At 39.1% G+C, this 24,010-nt stretch overlaps 1 protein-coding gene across 2 annotated transcripts in view; it reads right to left on the bottom strand.

Moving 5' to 3' along the window:
* Positions 1 to 24,010, bottom strand: part of PLD5 (phospholipase D family member 5) — a 419,990-nt gene that overhangs the window by 17,751 nt on the left and 378,229 nt on the right. For both annotated transcript variants that reach the window (XM_027564717.1, XM_027564719.1), the window contains one exon: positions 9,569 to 9,766. In XM_027564717.1, coding sequence (XP_027420518.1) covers positions 9,569 to 9,766 — 198 coding nt within the window. The remainder of the gene's footprint in view (positions 1 to 9,568; positions 9,767 to 24,010) is intronic.

The following is a 24,010-nucleotide window of genomic DNA, read 5'->3' as shown; positions in this document are numbered from 1 at the left end:
TCTCAAATCTGTCCTTTAAATTGGTTTTGGGATTTCAATACACACATGTTTTATCTTTATAGAAGTTCTCCAGTTCTAAACTTATGTGACTCTGGCACACACTCATATCATACACAGTTAATTTTCTCAGATATTACCATGCATAGTATGTATACACACACACACACACAGAGAATATATATATATACACATACAGCAAGCTATTTATGCTAGAAGTCATTTCACTTGAAAGGTAAGGTGGCCGTAAAGATGTTCAAGACATATGGTCTAAAAATCTTGTTTTGTTTTTCCTTTTCTCCTATTTCTTCATCAAGTGAGGAAGAGGAGGGCTGATTGTGGAGAAAGGATCATCAGTAATTCTAGAGGAAAAACTAAGTGACTTATTAAGATGCCAAGCTCATAAGCAGAGACAGGGACTTGAGAAAAATCCCAAATTATACTTGAGATATTTTACTTATGTTGCTCAAAGTGGTTTCCATCTTACAGAAGTATGATTTTTTTTAGATAAAGTTATTATAGAAAGGAGGGATTCCCTGGTAGGTCAGTTGGTAAAGAATCCACCTGCAACGTAGCAGACCCCGGTTCAATTTCTGGGTCGGGAAGATTTGCTGGAGAAGGGATAGACTACCCGCTCCAGTATTCTTGCGTTTCCCTTGTGATTCAATTGGTAAAGAACCTGCCTGCAATGTGGGAGACCTGGGTTGGGTCTCTGGGTTGGGAAGATCCCCTGGAGAAGGGAACAGCTACCTACTCCAGTATTCTGGCCAGGAGAATTCTAAGGACTGTATAGTCCATGGGGTCACAAGGAGTCGGACGTGACTGAGTGACTTTCACTTTCACTTTTTTCCTTGTAGAAAGGAAAAGATGTACTTTGGTTTTTTTACTGGCCTCCCACTGGACAAGACTGGATGGAGCATTTCTGTAGTTCCTGCATTACTCTGACAAGCAAGACACCAAACGACGGAACACAAACAATGCAATGAGTGCTTAGGTGTTTCGTGTCCGACTCTTTTGGAACTCCGTGGGCTGTAGTCCGCCAGGCTGCTCTGTTTAGTATCAGAGGCCAAATAAATGGTTTCTGGAAGATTCCTGGCATGGCAGAACTGGGTCCTTCACCAAATGTTCTGCCAGTTATGGTGGTCAAGGGCCCTCATGCTTGGGAACAACTCCCCACCCTGTGCTGGCGAGTCCCAGCTTAGACAGAGGGAAGATGATGCTACTGGACTGGATGCACAGCTGAGGAGGAACATGGGGCTGAGGAAGGAGCATGTTGAAGGGCCACACCTACCACGCACCCTTACTCAGAATGTTGCCCTGGCCAATGAGTATCAGAATAAGTTTCGGATTTAAATCACTTTTCTTTAGGAATGAGGATGAACTTCCAGGTACTAAAAAACAAAAGACAAACGCTAAAGGAGAAAAACCAGAACAAAAAAGCCCAAAACAAAACAATAAAACATAAATTAGAGAACAAACAAAATCCAACGCTAGTCCTACACTTTCCCCAGCACGCACACATGCAGACGCCCCATCCGTCACTAAGACAGACGGTGTGGGCTTCTGCAGCGTCTCTCGTGTTGTCCTTCCCTCTTATTCCAGATGGCCGTTTCCCTCGTCCAGGCACTGGTGCTGTTTGCTGGGCACCACTTTTATGTATCTTCTGAACTCATCTCCCTGTCTCCACAATGCTTACAAGACAAACAAACAAACGTGTGTCTCTCTCAGGACCCCTGGTTTCTTGGAATTCAGCCTGATCTCACTGGGGCAGATGTATGCACGGCCTCTGTAACCTGGCTCTCCCGTTTCTGTCTTCCTCATTTGCACGCTATCATGCCTTCTGCACCCCAAACTAAGATAATCGTCAGTCCATGGTCCTGCTCTCACCTTGTCTGCCTCCGTGTATTTGCTCTGGCTGGTCCCTCTGGCTGAAGTGTTTCCCTATCTTTATCTATCAGAGTCCTATACTTTCTCTAGGTTCAAGTTCAAATACTATCTCCTTCATGAAATTAAAAAAAAAAAAAAAAAACACAAAAAACTTTATTTTTGGCTGCGCGGGCTTTTTGCTGCTGTGCATAGACTTTCTCTAGGTGCGGCGAGCTAGGGCTAGTCTCTAGTTTCAGAGCTTGAGCATCTCCTTATGGAGGCTTCTCTTGCTGGGGAGCACGGGCTCTAGGGCTCTCAGGCTTCAGTAGTTGTGGCACACAGGCTTAGTCGCCCCAAGGCATGTGGGATCTTCCTGGACCAGGGATCGAACCTGTGTCTCTGCATTGGCAGATGGACTCTTAACCACTGGACCACCAGGGAAGTCCTGAAACATTTTTATATTGTCACCCAGAAGCTACTTCTCCTTTTTCTGTCTTCCTATGATGTGATTTATTTGTTATATTACTTAGAATATTGAAACTTAAAATCACTTGCACCTGTCTCATCTCCTTGCCTAGATGGCTACTATCTTGATTTTGGGAACTGTGTTTTACTCATTTTTCTATTTCTATTAATAAATGAATATTCAAATGAATTAATTCCCTCAGCCTGTTGGGTCTGCTTTACCCAAGAGGTAAAGCTTACCATGAAGAAGCTAAGGATCTTAGCTCTAGACAGGAGCCCAGGTCAACTCTGAAATGTGTCCAAATGCCCATATTTTTGCTTCAGTTAGGAATTTCCTGAACTTCCTTGCATGTTCCCAAAACTGGATGTTTGTTTCAGGGAGGAACAAATTTAGACACAGAGTCACTGGTCTCTTTCATTGGCTATCGTCTAATAAGTTTGGGTACTGTGCTTTGGTGATGCAGCATTTACATTCTGGTGATGCGCTGGCTTCCAGCATTTATAACCTGTAGCAGGCTGGGCATGTCCCTTACACTTCCTGAGCCTCTGTTTCCAGTGGGGTGAGAACAGTAACAAATCTTTCATTATGATTTGCCTTTGGGGCTTAAATAAGAGAATGGCCTACTCCTGGTCTGGATCTGTTCCTCTTCTGCACCTGATTTCACTCATTCATCAAATATTACTAAGTATTGATACCAGCCATGCAACCAGCTCTAGTCTAGGTACTTGGCATACATCAGTGATCAATTTAAGATTCCTGCTTTGTGCAGTTTCATTCCAGCACATGCTACTTTGTACTTCCTTCATTCGTCTGTGTGATTCTCTGCTAGCTTGTGAGCTGCTTGGTTTTATGTCTCTGTAGCCTTGCGCCATGCCATGCTTAGCATGTATGACACGCTCAATAAACATTTGTGGAATGTGGGAGTGCTTCTTAGATTACTAAGTGTTGGAGTCTTGTGTGACTCCCCAACCTCTACTCCTAGTTGGAGTTGCTTTACTCTAGGTATTTCCATTTTTGTGTGAATAGACCCTTACTTGTACTTGTCTTGTTTCCTACATTCTCATTTCCTAACCCAATGCCTAGAGCAGAGCAGGTGCTGTGTTTATTAAGGAAACACATGACTATTTGTATTAGTACTTCTGCCCCTGGGGTCATGGTAGAACTTGTGTGTTCTCTGATCTGGCAGAGGAAATTAACTAGTTTTGCTTGTTTAATTAGAGAGAAGACTGTTGTTTTCTTATCATTCCTGGATTAATTTTCTGACCCTTGCACTTCGTACTCCTTTATTCCAAAGCAAAATACAAAGAGAAGGAAAATAGAGATCTTTTTCTTTGTTTCAGCTCTCAATGATCTGTTACAATCAAGTGCTCTTGAGGCACCTTGATTATAGGCAATCTCTATTTCCTTCTTACATCAATAAACACCTTATATTTATATGCACCTTGTTTTGCATATTCATTAAATTCTTGCTTTAGTAGGGTTTTATTTCATATCAGATTCCTGCTTTAAAAAAATCCATATTCCATTCCCAGAATATATATGCCAAAATGTAATTAAACATGAAAAGACAATCTACAGAATGGGAGAAAATATTTGCAAATCATATACATCCTTGTATCTAGAATGTATAAATAACTCTTACAACTCAATAACAAAACCCCAAGCAATCTAACTGAAAAATGGGCAGAGGCTTTGATAGACATTTCTCTAAAAAGATATACAAATGATCAGTAAGTGCATTAATATATGCAAACAAAACCATAAGACAAATTTCACAAACACTAAGAGGTCTAAAATAAAGCAGAAAATAGCAAGTATTGACTAAGATGTGCAGAAATTGAAATCCTCATTCATTTCTGGTGGAATTGAAAAATGGTGCAGCCAATTTAAAAAAGTTTCTCAATGCCTCAAAATGTTTAAGATAGAGTTACAACAGTACCCAGCAATTCCACTCCTAAGTAAAACTCAAAATAGCTGAGAACAGGTATTCAAATAAAAATTTGTACATGAAGGTTCATAGGAACACTATTCACAATAGTCAAAAGGTAAAAACATCTAAATGTCCATCAACTGATGGACAGACAGCAAAACATGATATATCCATACAATGGAATATTATTTGGCCATAAAAGGAAAAAGAACTGAGTCATGCATTTTGAAACCATTAATACTAAGTGAAAGAAATCAGTTACAAAAGACTACATATTGTATCATATTACTTCATTTATATGAAGTATCTAGAAAAAGGTAAATCCTTAGAGATAGAAAGTAGATTAGTGCTTTCTAGAGCCTGAGAGAAGGCAATGGCACCCCACTCCAGTACTCTTGCCTGGAAAATCCCATGGATGGAGGAGCCTGGAAGGCTGCAGTCCATGGGGTTGCAAAGAGTCGGACACAACTGAGCGACTTCACTTTCACTTTTTAGTTTCATGCATTGGAGAAGGAAATGGCAACCCACTCCAGTGTTCTTGCCTGGAGAATCCCAGGGACGGGGGAGCCTGGTGGGCTGCCGTCTATGGGGTCGCACAGAATCGGACATGACTGAAGCGACTTAGCAGCAGCAGCAGAGCCTGAGAGAAGGGGAAATGGAGAGCAACTACTAACAGGTATGGCTTTTTCCTTTGTGGTGATACAAATATTTTAAAATTAGAAAGTATACAGATGATAGTAAAGCTCTGTGACTATACTGAACCCCACTGATTTTTACATTTTAAAATGATGAATTTTATGGTAATAAATTATATCTCAATAACTCTATTGAAGTGTAGTTAAAATATATAGCCGAGATTCTAAAGGGAAATTTAATTATATTTTTCAGAGCAGCACCAAGTTCTATTCAACGTCTGCCCTCACTGACTAAATAACTACAGTATACACGAATGGTGGATGAATGAACTAAGCAATAAACAAGAAGAAATTAAATCTTTCTAGCACCCAGATCAATAGAAACAGACCTTGAACTAACTAGTCTTAATCTTGGAAATCAAATGCATTATCTTAAGAACTCTAAAAAGCATTCTACAAAATAGGACAAAAAAACCTCAGTCTGTTGTTACAAAACAGGACAAAAACCCTCAGTCTGTTGTTATAAAATAGGACAAAAAACCTCAGTCTGTTGTTCCTATCTTCTGATTTCAATAGGGAATGTAAGAAAATTAGAATGATTCAGCCCCAAGTTATTAGAGATCACATACTTAAATCTAACCAATACCTCTTTCTGTCCTATGAGAAAATTAGAAATAATTTATATCTACATCACTATTTCAATTTATATATAACCATGCTAAGTTATCATTCCAGTACTCTTGCCTGGAAAATCCCATGGATGGAGGAGCCTGGTAGGCTGCAGTCCATGGGGTCGCCAAGAGTCGGACACGACTGAGTGACTTCATTTTCACTTTTCACTTTCATGCATTGGAGAAGGAAATGGCAACCTACTCCAGTATTCTTGCCTGGAGAATCCCAGGGATGGGGGAGCCTGGTGGGCTGCCATCTATGGGGTCGCCCAGAGTCGGACACGACTGAAGCGACTTAGCAGCAGCGTGCTAAGTTATTAATCACCTAAAATCTAATTTGGGGAATGATAATTCTTAAGGCTCTCAAATATATATTTTGTGTGTTAATTTAGTGTTGGGACTGTAAGCCTATAAAAATATAATATACTATTTTAAGATAATTTATAACAAATATTTTGAACTTAAATAAACTTGCCCTGACATTTGTTTGGCACATATACTCAGAAAACTGTATGTATTCTGGAACTTTTTATTGATATTACTACTAATAGAACCAAACCAAAATTTACTGCTGCTTTAGGGAGGCCTGAGGGAAGTACTGGAAGTAACAACGATGAAGAGAGTACAATGTATGATATGATCTTTGAAGCCTTATAAAAAAGTGGGAAAGTGAAAGTTGCTCAGTCATGTCTGACTCTTTTCGACCCCATGGACTATACAGTCCATGGAAATCTCTAGGCCAAAATACTGGAGTGGGTAGCTGTTCCCTTCTCCAGGGACAACTCAGGAATCCCAACCCAGTTCCCAGCTTAGGGATTGAACCCAGGTCTCCCACATTGCAGACAGATTCTTTACCATCTGAGTTACCATGGAAGCCCAAAATAGTGGGAGAGATAATCAATAAACAAGTAGCTACAAAAATGTGATTAATGTTGTAACAGAGGTGAGACCAAGGATCTCTGGGCAAATGATACCAATTCCAATATTAGGGGTTTTCTGACTTTTATTGATCTTATGTCTGTAAGATTTGATTCCTCTGTAAAAAATGGTGTTGAATTAATATCTACTGAACTGAAATTCAAAGGTGGGCTTGAGATATTAATATGAAATGGAAAATAAAATAACAATAATTTAAAATAATTAAATAAAAATAGAAAACAAAGGTGCCACATGGTTTAAAAGATCATAGCTTAAGGAAAGAATTGTTAAAAAAGCTCAACCTATTTTGTAGCACTGGGCTTCCTCAGTGGCTCAGAGGTAAAGAATCCGCCTGCAGTGCAGGAGTTGCAGGAGAAGAGCGTTCAATCCCTGGGTTGGGAAGATCCCTGGAGAAGGGTATGGCAACCCAGTCCGGTATTCTGCCTGGAGAATTCCATGTACAGAGAAGCCTGGTGGGCTACACAGTTCATAGCATCACAAAGAGTCAGACAGGACTGAAGTGACTTAGCACGAGGAATATAACAAAGCCCTTGCATTTTCATAGATTTTACTAAAGGCCTGGGCCCTCTCTCTGAAGTAGATGTGTTAACTTTGGGATAAACAAAGGAGGACTCCCCCAATTTTTTAAGGGTCAGAATTTAAATTTATGCAACAACCATATTCATTCATCTCTAAGATTCAAACTGTAAATTCAAAATCCAGCAATTATCTGAAATACTTTTATAACTCACCTGTTTCTTGCTGCTTCCCGCTGTTCTGCTAGACCCTTGGGGTGTCATGTTACCATTAATGTTGCCATTAATCTGGATTAAGGGTTCCTTGGAAAATTTCCTATTGCAACTAATCTACAAATTGAGAATAATATCTGATTTTCTTGTTTTACAGGGTTGTCTAACGAGGAAACAAACTTGAATATATGCAATAAATTTATTACTAAAATGCCTTAGATGATATGCTATATGCTGCTGCATTGTTTGACCTGTACGCATACCAAAAAAGGGAGCTTTTTAGTTCTACTTAATGGAAATCTTCCATAGTCTATCATTTTATGTTATTCACACTTACATGAATTTATTTAAGACAAGCAACTTCAATTTTCTCTCTATCGCAACACTTCTAAATTTTCAGAAAGTGCTTTCATTTTAATGGGGAAAAGAGCTACTATTTCCTCTTCTATGAAAATCTTTTCAGTGACATAAAAGTTGTTGGCAACTTGTAAGACAGTGGAGAAACAGCCATATTAATTTGGGAGAATGGTACCGAGAAGTTTACCTGAGCAACAGGATCAATTCAGAAGCCTGATTCAAATCAAAATTCTACCAGGTCCAGTGGATCAGATCCTGGTGAGGGTGGGGGAACTATAAGTTTGTACTTTTTACTTACTTATAAAAAAAAAACAAAACCCAAAACTAAGATCATGGCATCTAGTCCCATCACTTCATGGCAAATAGAAGGGGGAAAAAATGGAAACAGTGATGGATTTTCTTTTCTTGGGCTCCAAAATCACTGTGGATGGTGACTGCAGCCATGAAATTAAAAGATGCTTGCTCCTTGGAAGAAAAGCTATGACAAATTTAGACAGCATATTAAATGCAGAGTCAGCACTTTGCCAACAGAGGTCCATATAGTCAAAGCTATGTTTTTTTCCAATAGTCATGTATGGATATGAGAGTTGGACCTTAAAGAGTCAAAGAATTGATGCTTTCGAATTGTGATGCTAGAGAAGACTCTTGAAAGTCCCTTGGACTGCAGGGAGGTCAAACCAGTCAGTCCTAAAGGAAATCAACCTTGAATATTCATTGGAAGGACTGATGCTGAATCTGAAGCTCCAATGCTTTGGCTACTGGATGAGAAGAGCCAACTCATTGGAAAAGACCCTGATACTGGGAAAAACTGAAGGCAAAAGGAGAAGGGGGCGACAGAGTATGAGATGGTTAGATAGCATCACCAACTCAATGGACACGAATGTGAACAAACTCCAGGAGATGGTAAAGGACAGAAGGGCCTAGTGTGCTGCAGTCCGTGGAGTCACAAAGAGACAGACACAACAGCAGCTGAATAACAATAATACAACTTATTTATTTATTTTTAGTTTTTGGTTGTGCTGGGTCTTCACTGCTGCTCAGGCTTTCTCTAGTTGCAGAGAGCAGAGGTACTCTTCCTTGCAGTGTGCAGGATTCTCATTGCAGTGGCCTCTCTTATTGCGAAGCACAGGTACTAGGGCATTCGGGCTTCAGTAGTTGTGGCTCCCAGGCTCTGGAGCACAGGCTTAGTTGCTCCGTGACATGTGGAATCTTCCCAGACAAGAGACTGAACCTGTGTTCCTCTATGCCACCAGGAAAGTCCCTTAAGTTTGCATTTCAATCAGGTTCCCTGTTTGGTTCTTAGATGCTTTAAAGTTTGAAGACCAGGACTGCAGGCTCAGATATTTACATTGCCCACTCTCAGCAATACTGTTTGGGATAGCTATGGTGTGTGGGCATCCAGGTGGTGGCTTTCAAGTATAGTCAGAGGCCTGGAAACTGTGCCCTGACCTTTTGGAAGGGCCTCTTGCCCTCTATCCCCAATCAAATACAGTAGCTCTGTTTTTGTCTGTTTTACACAGCAGGGTTTCCTCAGAGGGTTATATTGCTAAAATCGAGTCTGAAAATCATTGGTGAAAGGCACTGAAATTAGCATCTGGTGTCAGAAGACCTGGGTGCTTGTGTTTCTCTTGGCACCTGCCATCTGATGGTCTTTGTGCTAGTCGATAAACTTCACTATCTTCATTTGAAACACAGTCATAATCTTGGGTCTACCTAACCGGTGATGGTGGGGATCCAACCAGATAACACAAAGTATCTGAAACTAGGAATGATTATTAACAGGTATTGTTATTGTAACTAGGGACAGAATGTGCTTGAGTATAAGAATGGATATATTTTAACTCTTCCAGGGATATGTCAGAATAGACTGGTCGTATTCATTTTTGCCCAACATAAGATTGCACTCAAACATTACAACTTAATAAAGGGCTTTTGGAGGAAGGAGGGGAGGAGGAGGAGAAAAAAAGAGCAAAACTCACCGACACAAATGCTTGAGATTTGGTTTCGTTCAACTGAAGCTGCAATTTCTTTTCATTGTCATAGACTCCATAAAGTCTCTTGGACCAGGTCTGAGGTACTCTGCTCTTGAATTTTAATGAACTATATAAAGCGAATATCCTTTGTAAATCTAGGACCAGGCAGCTGCAGTTGTAGAAGATGACACCGAGTTCTTTCATCTGTGAAATTAAAATTGAAAGCATCAATGCCATGTACATGTGATGGTGTTATTCTCAGACAAAAAAATGCACAAGAATGCAGAAATAGTGATTTTTTTTCTTGTAGTTGCTATACTATAACAACTATGCACACACACACGCACACACACACATATATATGTATATATACTGCATCTGTAAGTACGTAGAGTCATATTATGGTATACATAAATGATGTGTCATTAAAATGCTTAGATATTTGAGAAGTTTTGCCTGTTTTTGCATTTGAGTTCTTTTTAAAAAAGATACATTTATTTATTTTTTTTTTGGCTGTGCTGAATCTTCATTGCTGCACGTGGGCTTTCCTTAGTTGCACTGAGCAGGGCTTACTCTTTGTTACTGCGATCAGGCTTCCCATGGCAGTAGCTTCTCTTGTTGCAGAGCACAGACTCTAAGGCATGCCGGCTTCAGTAGATGCAGCTCGCAGGCTCTAGGCACAGGCTCAGTAGTTGTGGAGCACAGGTTTAGTTGCTCTGAAGCATGTGGGATCTTCCTGGACCAGGGATTGAACTGGTGTCTCTTGCATTGCAAGGTGGATTTGGACTCTTATGGATAATTTTTCCATATTCATCAACACGTTTTAAATAAGCTCTTCCAATTCTTTTCTTCAATATTAAATTTTTTGGTATGAATCCTTAGATAATGCAGCAATATAAAGATTGGCTTTCAGTTGCAGCACAACAAAATGGTTTAGATCATGGATTCTGGAGTCAGACTGCCTGGAATTAGGTTCCAGCCCAACAACTTTCTGACTGTATGACTTTGGACAAGATACTTAATCTCTCACCATAATTTTATTCTTGCATAAAAAGTAGGTAATATTATTTATTTCATACAATTGCTATGATACATAACATGGTTAATATGTTTTTATGGGCTTAGAATAGTACCTATCACATGGTAACCACTTAAAATATGTTAGCAATTACTATTCTTCTTAAGACTACACAAGCCTCAAGAGTAAGAGGGGCTACCCTGGTAGCCTCAGCTGGTAAAGAATCCACCTGCAATGCAGGAGACCCTGGTTTGATTCCTGGGTTGGGGAGATCTGCTGGAGAAGGGATAGGCTACCCACTCCAGTATTCTTGGGTTTCCCATGTGGCTCAGCTGGTAAAGAATCCACCTGCAATGCAGGAGACCTGATTCGATCCCTGAGTTGGGAAGATCCCCTGGAGAACGGAACAGCTACCTACTCCAGTATTCTGGCCTGGAGAATTCCATGGACTGTACAGTCCATGGGGTCAACAAAGAGTCAGACACGATTGAGTGACTTTCACCTTCAAGAGTAAGAGACCAATAGGATCTTGCAACAAAGAAATCATAGTGTGATGCATCTGCAAGCCAATGTGCCAAAGATTGCTATTGACTGTCTAGATGCAGGGCTTCCCAGGTAGTACAGAGGTAAAGAATTCTCCTGCCAGTGCAGGAGATGCAGGTTCGATCCCTGGGCCGGGAAGATCCTCTGGAGGATGAAATGGCAACCTACCCCAGTATGCTTGCCTGGGACGGAGGAGCCTGGTGGGCTACCGTCCACAGAGTCGCAGGCAGTTGGACACAACTAAGCAACTGAGCATGCATGGACGTCCAGAAAAGACCTCTCTGTAATCCTGTGTGAACACTCACAAAACGTGAGCATTGTCCAAGCACAGAAATGACTGAAGAGCCCCATCCTAGTTGATATAGGTGATAGTTGCTTCTTTACCAATCACAATTTCAACCTTAATTCATCCCCCTCTATAACTGATGGCTTATTAAAACACCTAATCACCAAGTTGTTCTATTTCCAATAGCATCCAATCCTGAGCTTCCTTATACCCTATTCCCTGCTTCCTTATACCCTCCCCTGCAAAACCTTGTCCAAGGCCCAAACCTCATAAGACTTATAGTCTTTCCTAAATTCATCTTCCTTACACCCTGCAAGTGGCCATAGTGTCACTCTATCTCCTTGAAACAAGCAAATTGCTCATCTCCAGCATGCAGGCTGGTTTTTGGCTTGAGGGCAATGACACCTCCTTATCTCCAGAACATGCACATCACAGGGTTTTGAGTGCTGGAAGCAGACAAGTTACTGCAGTAAGCACAGTGCCCAGCACTCAATGTGTGTTGGCTGCTGCTCTATCCTAAGTCACACTGTGGAGGGAGTGCCGGATAGTCAACACGGTTCCATCTGAAACAGGAAGTGGCCCAGGAAGCAAAGCAGGAAGCTTTTAGGGGGAATAAATAAATGAATGAAGGCAATAATGGCTGTACATAAGGGTATGTTGGACACGACTTAGCGATGAGCATGCACAAAGGCATAAAGAAAGGCTGCACTTGAGGAAGAGGCTTCACCCTTAAAGCCTAAAGTCAAGGGGTGCTTCTGAAAATTTTCAGTGTTGCTGAAATCTGTTATGTACCTTATGTTGGAATTATTCTTTAAAAGCTAATGTAAAATCTGGAAGCAAAAAATAAAAATGCTTATTTTAATGGTGTCATAATTATGAATGATGTTTGTCCCTTTAGGTATGATCAGCTAGAGAGAAGTCTATTTATAAACATTGTCAGCATTTATCATCCCCAGGGCTCCCCTTATGCACCATTTATCATCATCAACATGCAAGAGGTCACTGTCTCTCTGTGCACTCTACTTAGATTTCCTCTAGCAGCTAATATTTCCAGTGACTGCATGCTAAACAAAGATTAAGTGTTCCTTTCCCCCTGTTGTGTAAGCTGCTTTTTGTGAGCTTTTCTCTGCAATGTCTGACATCATTTTGCTGTGACTACATTACCGCTTCAGAATCCAAAGGCAATGAAACAAGCCAAGATTTGCCCTCTAGGGATATAAAGAGAACTTGACTTCTATCGTCCTCTCAATCTTAGAATGACTCAAACCCATTTCTAAATATATGTATTTGATTTAGGCTGGTATCAAGTGAAGATGGGGAAAAAAAGAAATTGGCTTTTGTTTTGGAGATCTTTCAGTCAGAGCCAAAATTCAGGACAGGTTTATGAACAGACATTTCTAAAATGCTGGCAGAGGGGAAAATAACAAAGATTAGGCTTCTGAAGAGCTTTTATGTCCAGATTATCAAAGGAACAAAAGTTAAACTGAGAGATTCTTTGATCAGTGGAGGTACTCTGATGGGCTGCCCTGACTTTTCAGTTCAATCACACAACTGATGGTTAATTGAATGGCCCAATTGTTTGAGTAAAACTACCTTGAAAAAGCTGGAGATTTATCAGCTAATGATTCTTTGGAAGACAGTTATTCTTAGGAGGAGACGGATTCTCTTTTTCACAAAGTAGGAATGTGTTAGTGATCAACCCATGGAGGTCAGAAAGGTTTAGGGCCTCAAACAACCTGGAACACCCTGCCAAAAATCTCTTCTAAGGGTAATGATTTTATTTACAACTTGAATTACATCAACGGTTCCCTTATGTCCCTTGCACTAGGATATTATGGGAGGCCCTGCTGAAGTGTTTTTTTCTTTCATTTTTTAGGATCCAATGAGTAAATTTTATTTGCAGTTTAACAATGTAAGCAACACAAAATTTAGTTCTACCATTCCAAATTTATTGGGGGTTTTCCCATAGGTTCTAATTATTTGTTTTTGTTTGCTTGTAAAAAAGATTCTTTTTCTGAAGTGTTTGAGTTTGAGACAATCCAGCAGATACTCACTGCTTAGGGAGAAATAACAGAAGTAATACTAGTTTACTATAGTGCTTACTATGCTTCAGACACTGTTCTAAATGTTCTACAAGTCTTCTTGTTGTTGTTGGTTAGTTGCTAAGTCGTATCTGACTCTTTTGTGACCCCATGGAATGTATAGCCTGCCAGGCTCCTCCGTCCATGGGATTTCCCAGGCAAGAACACTGGAGTGGGTTGCCATTTCCTTTTTCCGGGGATCTTCCCAACCCAGGGATCAAACATGAATCTCCTGCATTGCAGGCAGATTCTTTACTGCAGAGCCATCAGGGAATCCTTCACAAGTCTGCATTCATTTAAATTTCATAACAACTCATTGCACAGGTAAGAAAACTAAGGTTTGGAGAGATTAAGGGAAATGTCCAAACACACAGGTAGTGAGCAGGGAATCTGAAAGTTTCGTTTAATATTTCATCGTTGGGAAGAATTGCTCACAAAGAGGGACCAGAAGTTCCTTCAGGTGAGGGTTAAGTCCTACTGTTTATGAGCGTGTCCTCTTTTTTTTCTGCCTTGGAATTTCTACTTATATTCATAGTCTCCATTTCAAAGCAAAATAAAAATTAGGGGAAATATAATTATACCAGAAAATCTTCTTTTTCCTTTATTTTCTCAAAGTTAGTGGGAGGGAGTTATGAAGGGAAATGCAGTGAGAAAAAAAAAAAAAGAAACTCTTCCTACTTAGGGGATGAGAGGCAGTATAAAGGGAGACAGGCTTGGTTTAGTGGATTTTATTGGTGACACAGAAGCCAAAGCAGGCAGCTGATGGATGCTCTTGTCAGCAGAATAAGGGGATGCATTAGCATCGTTCTTCGCTGTAACTCAGAATAATTAATCCAAGTGAGCTTAACCACAGCTCAATCTATCATTTATGGATGTCTGGCTTGTTGTTTTCATGATTTTATAAAAATGTGAACCAGTATTTCTTTAATTTTCTTGACAAAGACAAAAGAAGTTGCAACACTGAGCAACTCTCATGCATCCAGTTAGTGGTTGATTTATATTCTGAGTTACTGCAGGAAATTTAATTACTAGGAGCTCTAACTCGATTTTTGTTTCTGCCCTCAAGGTGAAATTTTTGTTACTGGGGATGGAAAATAAAGAATTGAATCTTAGCAGCTCAAGATAGCCTCCTGCTCAGAAATGTGCTCTTTGGCCCCTGCACTTCCACAGTGGGTGGTCCACACCACTTAACTTCCTGATGTCTTGTTTTCTTTGTTACCAAGTGGGAATAAAAATGCTTGCCAGTAGGAACACAACTAATTGAAAAAAGGAGAATGTAAAAACCTTAGAGAACAGCTAGTTCAACCTTGTTTCAAAATTAAGGAAACTGAGATCCCTAAAGGGGAAGTGACTTGCAAGATCACAGAATAATGTCCTCTGACTTCAGTCCTGGCTCTTTCTCCCGACAACGCTATGCAGATACCTCAGAATATTCCTTCATAGTGTGGATGAAGAATACTGTGTGCCACGTAAGGAAACCAAGCATGCTACTTTCCAAAGTACCACAATTCGTTTGCCATCTTTGACTTTTGGCTATAAGGAACTCACACATCAATTTCTTGTCTGCAATCATTCCAGACTGTTCACCCCAAGGGGTTTCTGCCTGGAGAAAAACAGGATACTGGCCCTAGTTCCGATGCCTATCAAAGGAATCATTTCAATAAGACCGAATTATTTCAATCTTTCCACACATAGGAAAGCACCAACCTCATTAACTTGAGATGTTTGTTTTTTCTTTAGTTAGCATACATTTTTTGATGTAAAACTACCTGGTTTGTTTTTGCAAAACTCCTATATATCCTGGCTCCTCCCTTACATCTCAGAGCTATCTGAGAGCCTGCCTCCCAGGCTTGAGTCTTCAGTATGTCCATCTAATAAAACGTAATTCTCAACTTCTAGGGTGTGTATGTTTTGTCCCCTAATAGTAGGATGAATGAAGGGTTTTGCTTTTTCCTTTCCTTCCCTCCCATTTCTCCCTCCCTCCCTTCCTTCTTTCTGTCGATGCATCATCTTTTAAAAGAGTCTGAAAACTTTCCAAAGTACCACTATTCTTTTGGCATCTTTAACTTCTGTCTGTAAGGAATTCACACGTCAATTTCTTGGCTTTGTCTGGTCAAAGGAAAATCAATAGATAAAACAGTGACCAGAGAATGCTAATAATGGGAGGGATTTTAAAAGAATGGGGTTAAGAGTGGAATAGGAGGAAACAAATTGGAAACACATTTCAGTTATTCTTTGGAGTACTTTAACTTTATCCTGCTTCTTTAGAAGAGTTGAAAAATGATTCCAAAATGTTACCACAGCTCCTCCTATAATTCCTGTTTTCTCTCTTCTCTTCTCAGTGAGCAGTGAGGAAGCTGAGATCATGCCCCTTTCAGTTCATTTTATTCGATCCCCTTTTCATATGTTGGGCCAGACCCAAGTGACTATATTTACCTTTCAGGCTTGTACAGTAAACATCTGGCCACACATGTGTATCAGGATGTTAATTAACATCAATGTGAATTTCATCCATGACCTTCTTATTCATGCAAAGATGAAATATTTAAGGAAACTGTAGATGGAGAGAAACTCTTTTTAAAAAAAAAAACAGAAACCCCACCAAATGTATAAATCTCATGCTACTCTTTTGCAACCAAGTCATATAATTGTGGGGAAAAGGGGCAAATGGACAGTCTTTAGTGGGTTTCATTTTTATATTATAATCTAACAAACTCTTTTAGTACTCACAGTCTGCTTTAAGACCTTGAAGGATATAAAAGCTCTGAAATTTTTCAAAACAAAAAAAGGATTCCCCTCTCATTCTAGAGAGATGTTTTTGCCTCCATTCTGCTCCGTTCCTCTTGATTCATTTCTTGGCAGCTCGGAGCACAGTTCTTCGGGTTCCTCCCATTAAGTAATTCCTTCATGGGCGGCACTGTGACACTTTACTAACACCAAAGTGGCAGAGCAACCAGGGTGGGAGGCTACCTAGCTTTTAAATGAAATGCTATACCTATATACTTAACCCCAGTGGTTCTCATCTCTTCTCTGTCCGTGGAGCTCTAGAAACATCTCAGAATGGTAAAAAGAGACTGTTCTGCCCTAGTCAGGGCCACCATTGGGCTGGCTGACAACCCTGAGTACAATGGCCAGCCAGTCAGGGTGATTATTGCGTTAGGGTGTAGAGCAAGGACTTGGGCTCGGATTCTGGTTCTCACAACCTTCTCCACTGTGACTCAGGGCAAGTTCCTTAACCTTTTGTGTCTGTAGCTCACCCATTCTTTAAGTGGGGATGTCAAGTGGGGATGATAATAATGCTCATAAGATTCCTGCAATGATTAAACAAACACACATAATCTGTTTAGGACAATGTCCCCCACATAAAATAACACAAGTGGGAGAACAGAACAACCTGATCAACCATGAATGTGCCCTGTGAGCATGTTAAAAAAATGTAGCAGAGCCACTGGGACTCCAAATACCAACAGCAGATAAAACTGGTCAGTAAGAGTGATCTGATGGAAACAAATGGAAGTTATGTCACTGAGTGCGAAAATAAATTAATAAATAGATAGGTAGATAAATAAATAAAAATTTAAAAGGTCAGATGTTTTGTTTTCCAAATTCAAATTTCTTATTTGGACCTAAATTGAAAGCTAAATTACTCAATTCTTTCCACATGTTTTTGGGTTACTAAGACATAGCTGTCATAAATAACTCAAAAGAAATAAATGTCTAAGGGCAATTATAGCAGAGAAAACAGTCTGGCAACCAAACATTACCAGAAAGGTGTGTTTGTCCCTTGTATAATATAAAATAATAAATTTCTCTGATCTTACAAGCAATGCAATTTTTATAAAATAGTGACTGCTTAGTCAGTTCACAGACTGGTATCCAGACTTTATAAATAATTCAGTTCAATCCAGTAATTAAAAACTGAGCATGTTTGATGTATAACTGTGTGCATGGGTGGGCTGGGGTGTGAAGGAGTGGTGGTAGTTAGGAGAGCACAAAAACAAGCTATAAATCAATGTAGAATCTGCAAACTGCTTAAGGTAAATATCACCCACATTTTGGAAGATTCATATAAGAGGGAAAGAGATTGCATTTATAAGGGATTTTTAACCTCTGGATCAAGAGAGAGTTCAGCAGGTGTGAAGCCTGCATATCTGCAGGTTTATAAGGAGAATTTTCATAGGTTTTGGCCAAATCCTCTGTGATTAAATAGCTAATAGCTTGAGCAGCAGATGACTGCCAAATTAGATGGATGTGAAATGGCCTCATGGGGGTAGAGAACTGGAAAAAGATCTTGAAAGATCTTGAAACAACAGTTTCAACAAGCAGAGTTGGGAGGACAAACCTGGAAGAATAGAGGGCGTGAACAAAGGCAGGGAGATAAGAAATGTCGGATTCATTTCGATATTTGGCAAAACCAATACAATATTATAAAGTTTAAAAATAAAATAAAATTAAAAAACAAAAACAAAAAAAACTATGCAACCATGCCACTCCAACACAAAAGCTGCCATAGATAAAAAGAGTAAAATAATGGGGCATGACTGTAATCCAATAAAGCTTATTTGTGGGCAATGAAGCTTAAATTTCATTCAAAAAAAAAGAAATGTCAGGAGCATAAGCTTAGAGAGAATGAGTGGTGGGAGGGGAAGTTCTGGTAAGTGAAAAGCTGGTATATTACGGAGTGTGGGCCCATCACCCTTCATGTTAGAGGTCAGAAACCCATCTGCCTGGGCATCAGAACAAACGTGACGTAAATGCATGTAAAGCCTTATGAATAGAGGAGATTGAAGCTGACGTAGGGAGTGTATGCCTTGCATGATGACATCAAATTTTATTTTTTAATATTTCTGGCTAGCCACAAAATATTAGCCTGCTGAGTTGGCCCTCTGGCCACCAGTTTGGGAATTGTACTTGGAATGTTAATGAAGTGAAGTGTCATTACCCAATTCATCTGACACTGAATAGGTGGGAAAGAAACAAAGAAATAAGAAGCAGGGCCTGGAAGAGGTGTTGAAGTCCCGAACCACAGAAATAGGAGGTCACGGTTGCAGGACCTGAGAGGACAGTTTATTAAATGTGTGGGGATAAGGAATGGAAAGAGACAGAGCTGACTCCTGGGTTTCTACAGTGGGTGACTAGAATGAACAATAAACAGAGCAAATCTGACTGCAGACCTTGTGAGTTTGAAGTTCATTTGTGAAATTCAATTGGTGAAAAGAGTTAACATTTATTGAGGTCTTACTGCTTTATAAACTTCATTTTTATTAACTCCCTTAGTCTTCAGAACAACCAAATCAGGTGAGCACTATTATCGTCTCCTTTAACACACAGGGGGCTGAGGCACAGAACGATTAAGGCCAAACACTTAGGAAGGAGTGTAATCAGAATCTGGGCACAATCAGCGCAGCCCCAGGATCCACACTCTAAACACGATGCTCTGGGTGGTGGTTCAGTGGGTTGGTAACTCTGAATCTGAGCCGGTGGCATAAATGGGCGAACCAACATCACAGAAATGTAGATGCCACTACAAGAGCAGATGATTATTGCAGGAAGAATAGGTGGGCTGTTCAGAATGGATTATGAGTGCCTTTGTCTTTTATACTGTCCCTTTCCAAGAGCACCGTTGACTGCTATGTTTGCAGTGCCTAGTACGTAACAGATTTTTGATAAGTATTTCTTAAATGAATGAATGGATGAATGAAATCACAGGGAACACCATGAATTAAGGAAGGAACTCAGTACTTAGGAACCCCTAACAGGAGACAACAAAGGACCAGTCAAAAAGGCAGGAGAGGAACCGAAAGAGTTCAGTGTCACAGGAGAAAAATTTTTGAAAAACTAAAAAACTGAGGGGGATTTCAAGAAGGAAGAAATGAACAAGGTCCGTGAGCAAAGAGGTGCACTGAAGCATTTCTTTTGTTGATGTTGGCAGTTAGAAAACCTTTCCCCTTAGACCTTTGCCCATTTCTTAAGTGTGTTTAGGAAAGTTTTCTGTTTCTCTGTCTTTCTTAAAGGAAGTTGAGCAGGAGATAGTTCAGCAGGGAGTGGATAGGAAGTAAAGAGTCTTCGATGAATTTCTCAGTGAAGCCAGGACTCAATTAGCATTCTCAGTGCTGCTTACTAAGCCCAGGAGTGGGCAACGAGGCTGGAAGTGTGTGTGACAAAGGAACAAAATAGCTTCTCTTTTGTGCCTTGTTTCTCTTTCTTCACCGTTGTTTTTTTTCTTCTTCCTGCCATTAAACATTTCTATTCACTCAGTTTTTAACAGTTCAATAGATTTCACTTTTTGATTCCAAATGATCTTTTTACTTGTAAATTAGAATTGACGTTAATAAAAAGGTAATACAACTAGTATATGCCTGAACATTTAAATGAAAGGGCAGAGTAATTTTTCTATTTTTGATACATTGTATTTATGCAAATACAGACAATATAGTAGTGAATAAATCCATTTCTAAATTATTTAAAAATCCTACTTTGATTTTTATAGGAGAAATGGCTTCAATTTCTTCTCAGATAATTTTAGACTTTTTTTTCTACAACATGCACTCAAATTTTTTTGGAATGCAGCAATTTTATAAGCATTAAGAGGAACACAAGATTTTTTTCTCTAGTTATCTCTGTGATATAGAAAAATAGTGATCCTACATACGTATTAAAAGGCTCCTATGTTAAAATGACAGCATGAAACATAGAACATAATTCATGGCTAAGAAACATACAGCATCATTTATACAAGCAGCTTATCAATATTCACTGAGGTGACTCAAGCTTAGCACATGTACAATAGAATGTTGAAAAACAGCCATGCTTTATCCTATTACTGGTTTTGTTTTCTCCATAGGAATCACGGATCTACAAGAAGTCTGTTCTAAAATCTTATGCTTGACTATCCAAAACAACCAGCCTACACTGCATTATTAAATATTTACTGATAGTTTTTGAAGACAATACTATTATGAAATCACAGATTTTAAAAAAATTTATTTTCCAGACTTCCCTGGTGGTACAGTGGATAAGAATCTGCCTACCAATACAAGAGACACAGGTTCGATTCCTGGTCCAGGAAGATTCCACATGCCACAGAACAACTAAGCCCATGTTCCACAACTACTGAGCCTGTGTGCCACCAAGTACTGAAGCCTGTATGCCCACAGCCTGTGCTCCACATGAGAGAAGCCACTGCAATGAGAAACCCGTGGACCACAATGAAGAGTAGCTCCCACTTGCCACAGCTAGAGAAAACTTGCATGCAGCAAGGAAGACCCAGCACAGCCAATAAATAAATATTTTAAAAAGTAGTTTTCATTTTCATTAATGTACTGTGTACCTATAGTAAAATTCACCTCTTTAAGCATAGAGCTCTTTTTTAAAAATTCAAGTATAGTTGCTTTACAATGTTTTAATTTCTGCTATACAGCAAAGTGATTCAGTTAAATACACACACACACACACATGCATTCTAATATTTTTTCTATTATGGTTTATCACAAGACATTGAATATAGTTCCCTGTGCTATACAGTAGAACCTTGCTGTTTATCCATTCTATATATACTATTATAGTTTGCATCCGCTAATCCCAAACGCCCACTCCATCCCTCCCCCTCTCCCCCTTCCCCTTGGCAATAAGTCTGCTCTCTCTCTGTCCAAAAGTCTGTTTTCTGTTTTGCAGACAGGTTCATTTGTGTCATAGTTTAGATTCCACATATAAGTGATATCACATGATATTTTTCTTTCTCTTTCTGACTTACTTCACTTAGTATAAAATCTTTAGGTCCATCCATGTTTCTGTGCAGAGAAGGCACTGGCACCCCACTCCAGTACTCTTGCCTGGAAAATCCCATGGACGGAGGAGTCTAGTAGGCTGCAGTCCATGGGGTCGCTTAGAGTCCTATCACTCTCCCTTTTCCCTTTCATGCATTGGAGAAGGAAATGGCAACCCACTCCAGTGTTATTGCCTGGAGAATCCCAGGCACAGAGGAGCCTGGTGTGCTGCCGTCTGTGGGGTCGCACAGAGTCGGACACGACTGAAGCGACTTAGAAGCATATTTCCGCGAGTAGTATCATTTCATTCTGTTATGGCTGAGCAGTACTCCATTGTGTATATGTGGGCTTGTCTGGTGGCTCTTGTCTGGTAAAGAATCTGGCTGCAATGCAGAAGATGGGGGTTCGATCCCTGGATTGGGAAGATCCCCTGGAGAAGGGAATGGCAACTCCTTCTAGTATTCTTGCCTGGAGAATTCCAAGGACAGAGGAGCCTGGCAGTCCATGGGGCCACAAAGAGTTGGACACAACTGAGCAACTAACGCTTCCATTTCCTTCCTCGTGTATGTATATGTACCACATCCTCTTTATCCATTCCTCTGTCAATGGACATTTAGGTTGTTTCCATGTCTTGGCTATTATGAATAGTGCAGCTCTGAACAGAGCGGTGAATACATCTTTTTGAATTATAGCTTTGTCCAGATATATGCTCAGGAGTAGGATTGCTGAATTCACTCTATTTTTAGGTTTTTGAGGAAGCTCCAAACTGTTTTCCATAGTGGCTGCAACCAACTTATATTCCCACCAACAGTGTGGGAGGGTTCCCTTTTCTTCACATTCTCTTGAGCATTTGTTATTTGTAAACTTTATAAAGATGGCCATTGTGACCAGGGTGAGGTGGTACCTCATTGCCGGTTTGATTTGCATTTTCTAATAATTAGTGATAGTGAACATCTTTTCATGTGCCTGTTGGCCATCTGTATGTCTTCTTTGGACAAGTGTCTATTTAGGTTTTCTGCCTGGTTTTCTATTGAGTTGTTTGTTTTTTTGTTGTTGAATTGTATATTTTGGAAATTAATCCCTTGTCGGTTACATCATTTGTAAATATTTCCTCCCAGTCTGTAGTTGTCTTTTCATTTTGTTTATGGTTTCCCTTGCTGTACAAAAGCTTAAAAGTTTGATTAGGTCCCATTTGCTTATTTTTTTTATTTTATTTCTATTATCTTAGGAGACTGACCTACAAAAACATTGGTGTGATTTATAGCGCATAGCTCTTAGAATTTTGATATACAGTCTGTAACCACCATCATGATCAGTGTATAGGACAGTATCATCACCCACAAAAGTTCCCCCTGGCCTCTTCGTAGTCACCCACTCTTCAAACCTCAGTCTTTAGCAAGCACTGGGCCTGGTGTTTTCTTTATGGAAAGTATTTACTACATATTCAATTCCTTTAATAGATAAAGTATTATTAATGTTACCTTTTTCTTATTGATTGAGCTTTATAGTTGGTATTTTTTGAAGGAATTTATCCATTTCACCTAACTCATCAAAATTATGGCCATAGAATTGATTATAGCATTTTGTTATTATCTTTTTAATGTCTATGAAATCTGTAGTTATGTTCCCCTCTTGAATTCCTGATATTTATAGTTTATGTCATCTCTCTATTTTCCTTGGATGGTTAAGCTAGATGTTTATCAATTTTGCTAATTTGTTCAAAGAACCAGTTTTTTATTTCATTCATTGGAAATCTTTTTTCTTAACAAGTATTTTGTGTTTTAAATTTCCCTTGAGTCACTGTTTTAGTTGCATCCACAAATTTTGATATATTGCATTTTCATTTTCATTCATTTCAAAGTATTGTCCAATTTCCTTGTGATCTCCTCTTGATCTAGTCAATATATGGGATATTTTCCAGGTACTTTTTTTTTCAAATTGATTTTACTCTTTTCATAGATTTTACTGTGATATGAGAACATATTTTGTATAATTCTAACTTTTGAAAAGTTCAAGTTTTGTTTTACAGCTGATGATTTGAGATATCTTGGTAATTGTTCCATACACACTTGAAAATAATATCAATTCTACTGTTTTGGGATAAAATATTCTACAAATGTCAATTTGGACAAGTTGTTGATAGTGGTTTTCAAATTTTCCATATCCTTACTGATTTTCTCTGTACTTACTCTATCAATTACTGCAAATTGAATACAAAGTGAATGTTGAAGTCTTCATTTATAATTGTGGATTTGTTTATTTCTCTGACAATCTTGCAAGTGGTATATTTAGACCAATTATATTTAATGTAATTGATAATACTGTTGTATTAAAATATACCATCTTTGTAGCTCTTTTCTATTTTTGTGTTTAAAATTTTTTCTTCCTTCTTTGAATTAATTGAGTATCATTCAATATTCCATGTTTATCCCCAGCCTCTGGTCTTATTATCTATGCATTGGTTCAAACAGTTTTAAGTAGGCTTAGAATTATTGCCCTACATTTAAATATATACTTTTATTTACTTACTTTTAAACAAGAGTTTTGATATTTATTGCCTAATTTGTCCCATAAAAATTGTAGGGGTTATTAAACTACTTAAAAATTTAGTCAGCAAGATTTGATGGCATTTTATATGTAAGTACCTTGTAATAATATATTCTCAATTTATCCTTCCCATCTTTTGTGCTATTGTCATAAATTTTACTTTTACATATGGTAAAACACGAAGTACCTTGCTATTTTTCTTTATAG

This window comes from Bos indicus x Bos taurus, chromosome 16 (genome assembly GCF_003369695.1).
Source record: "Bos indicus x Bos taurus breed Angus x Brahman F1 hybrid chromosome 16, Bos_hybrid_MaternalHap_v2.0, whole genome shotgun sequence".
NCBI lineage: Eukaryota > Metazoa > Chordata > Mammalia > Artiodactyla > Bovidae > Bos > Bos indicus x Bos taurus.
This window is presented reverse-complemented; position numbering and strand designations above follow the sequence as displayed.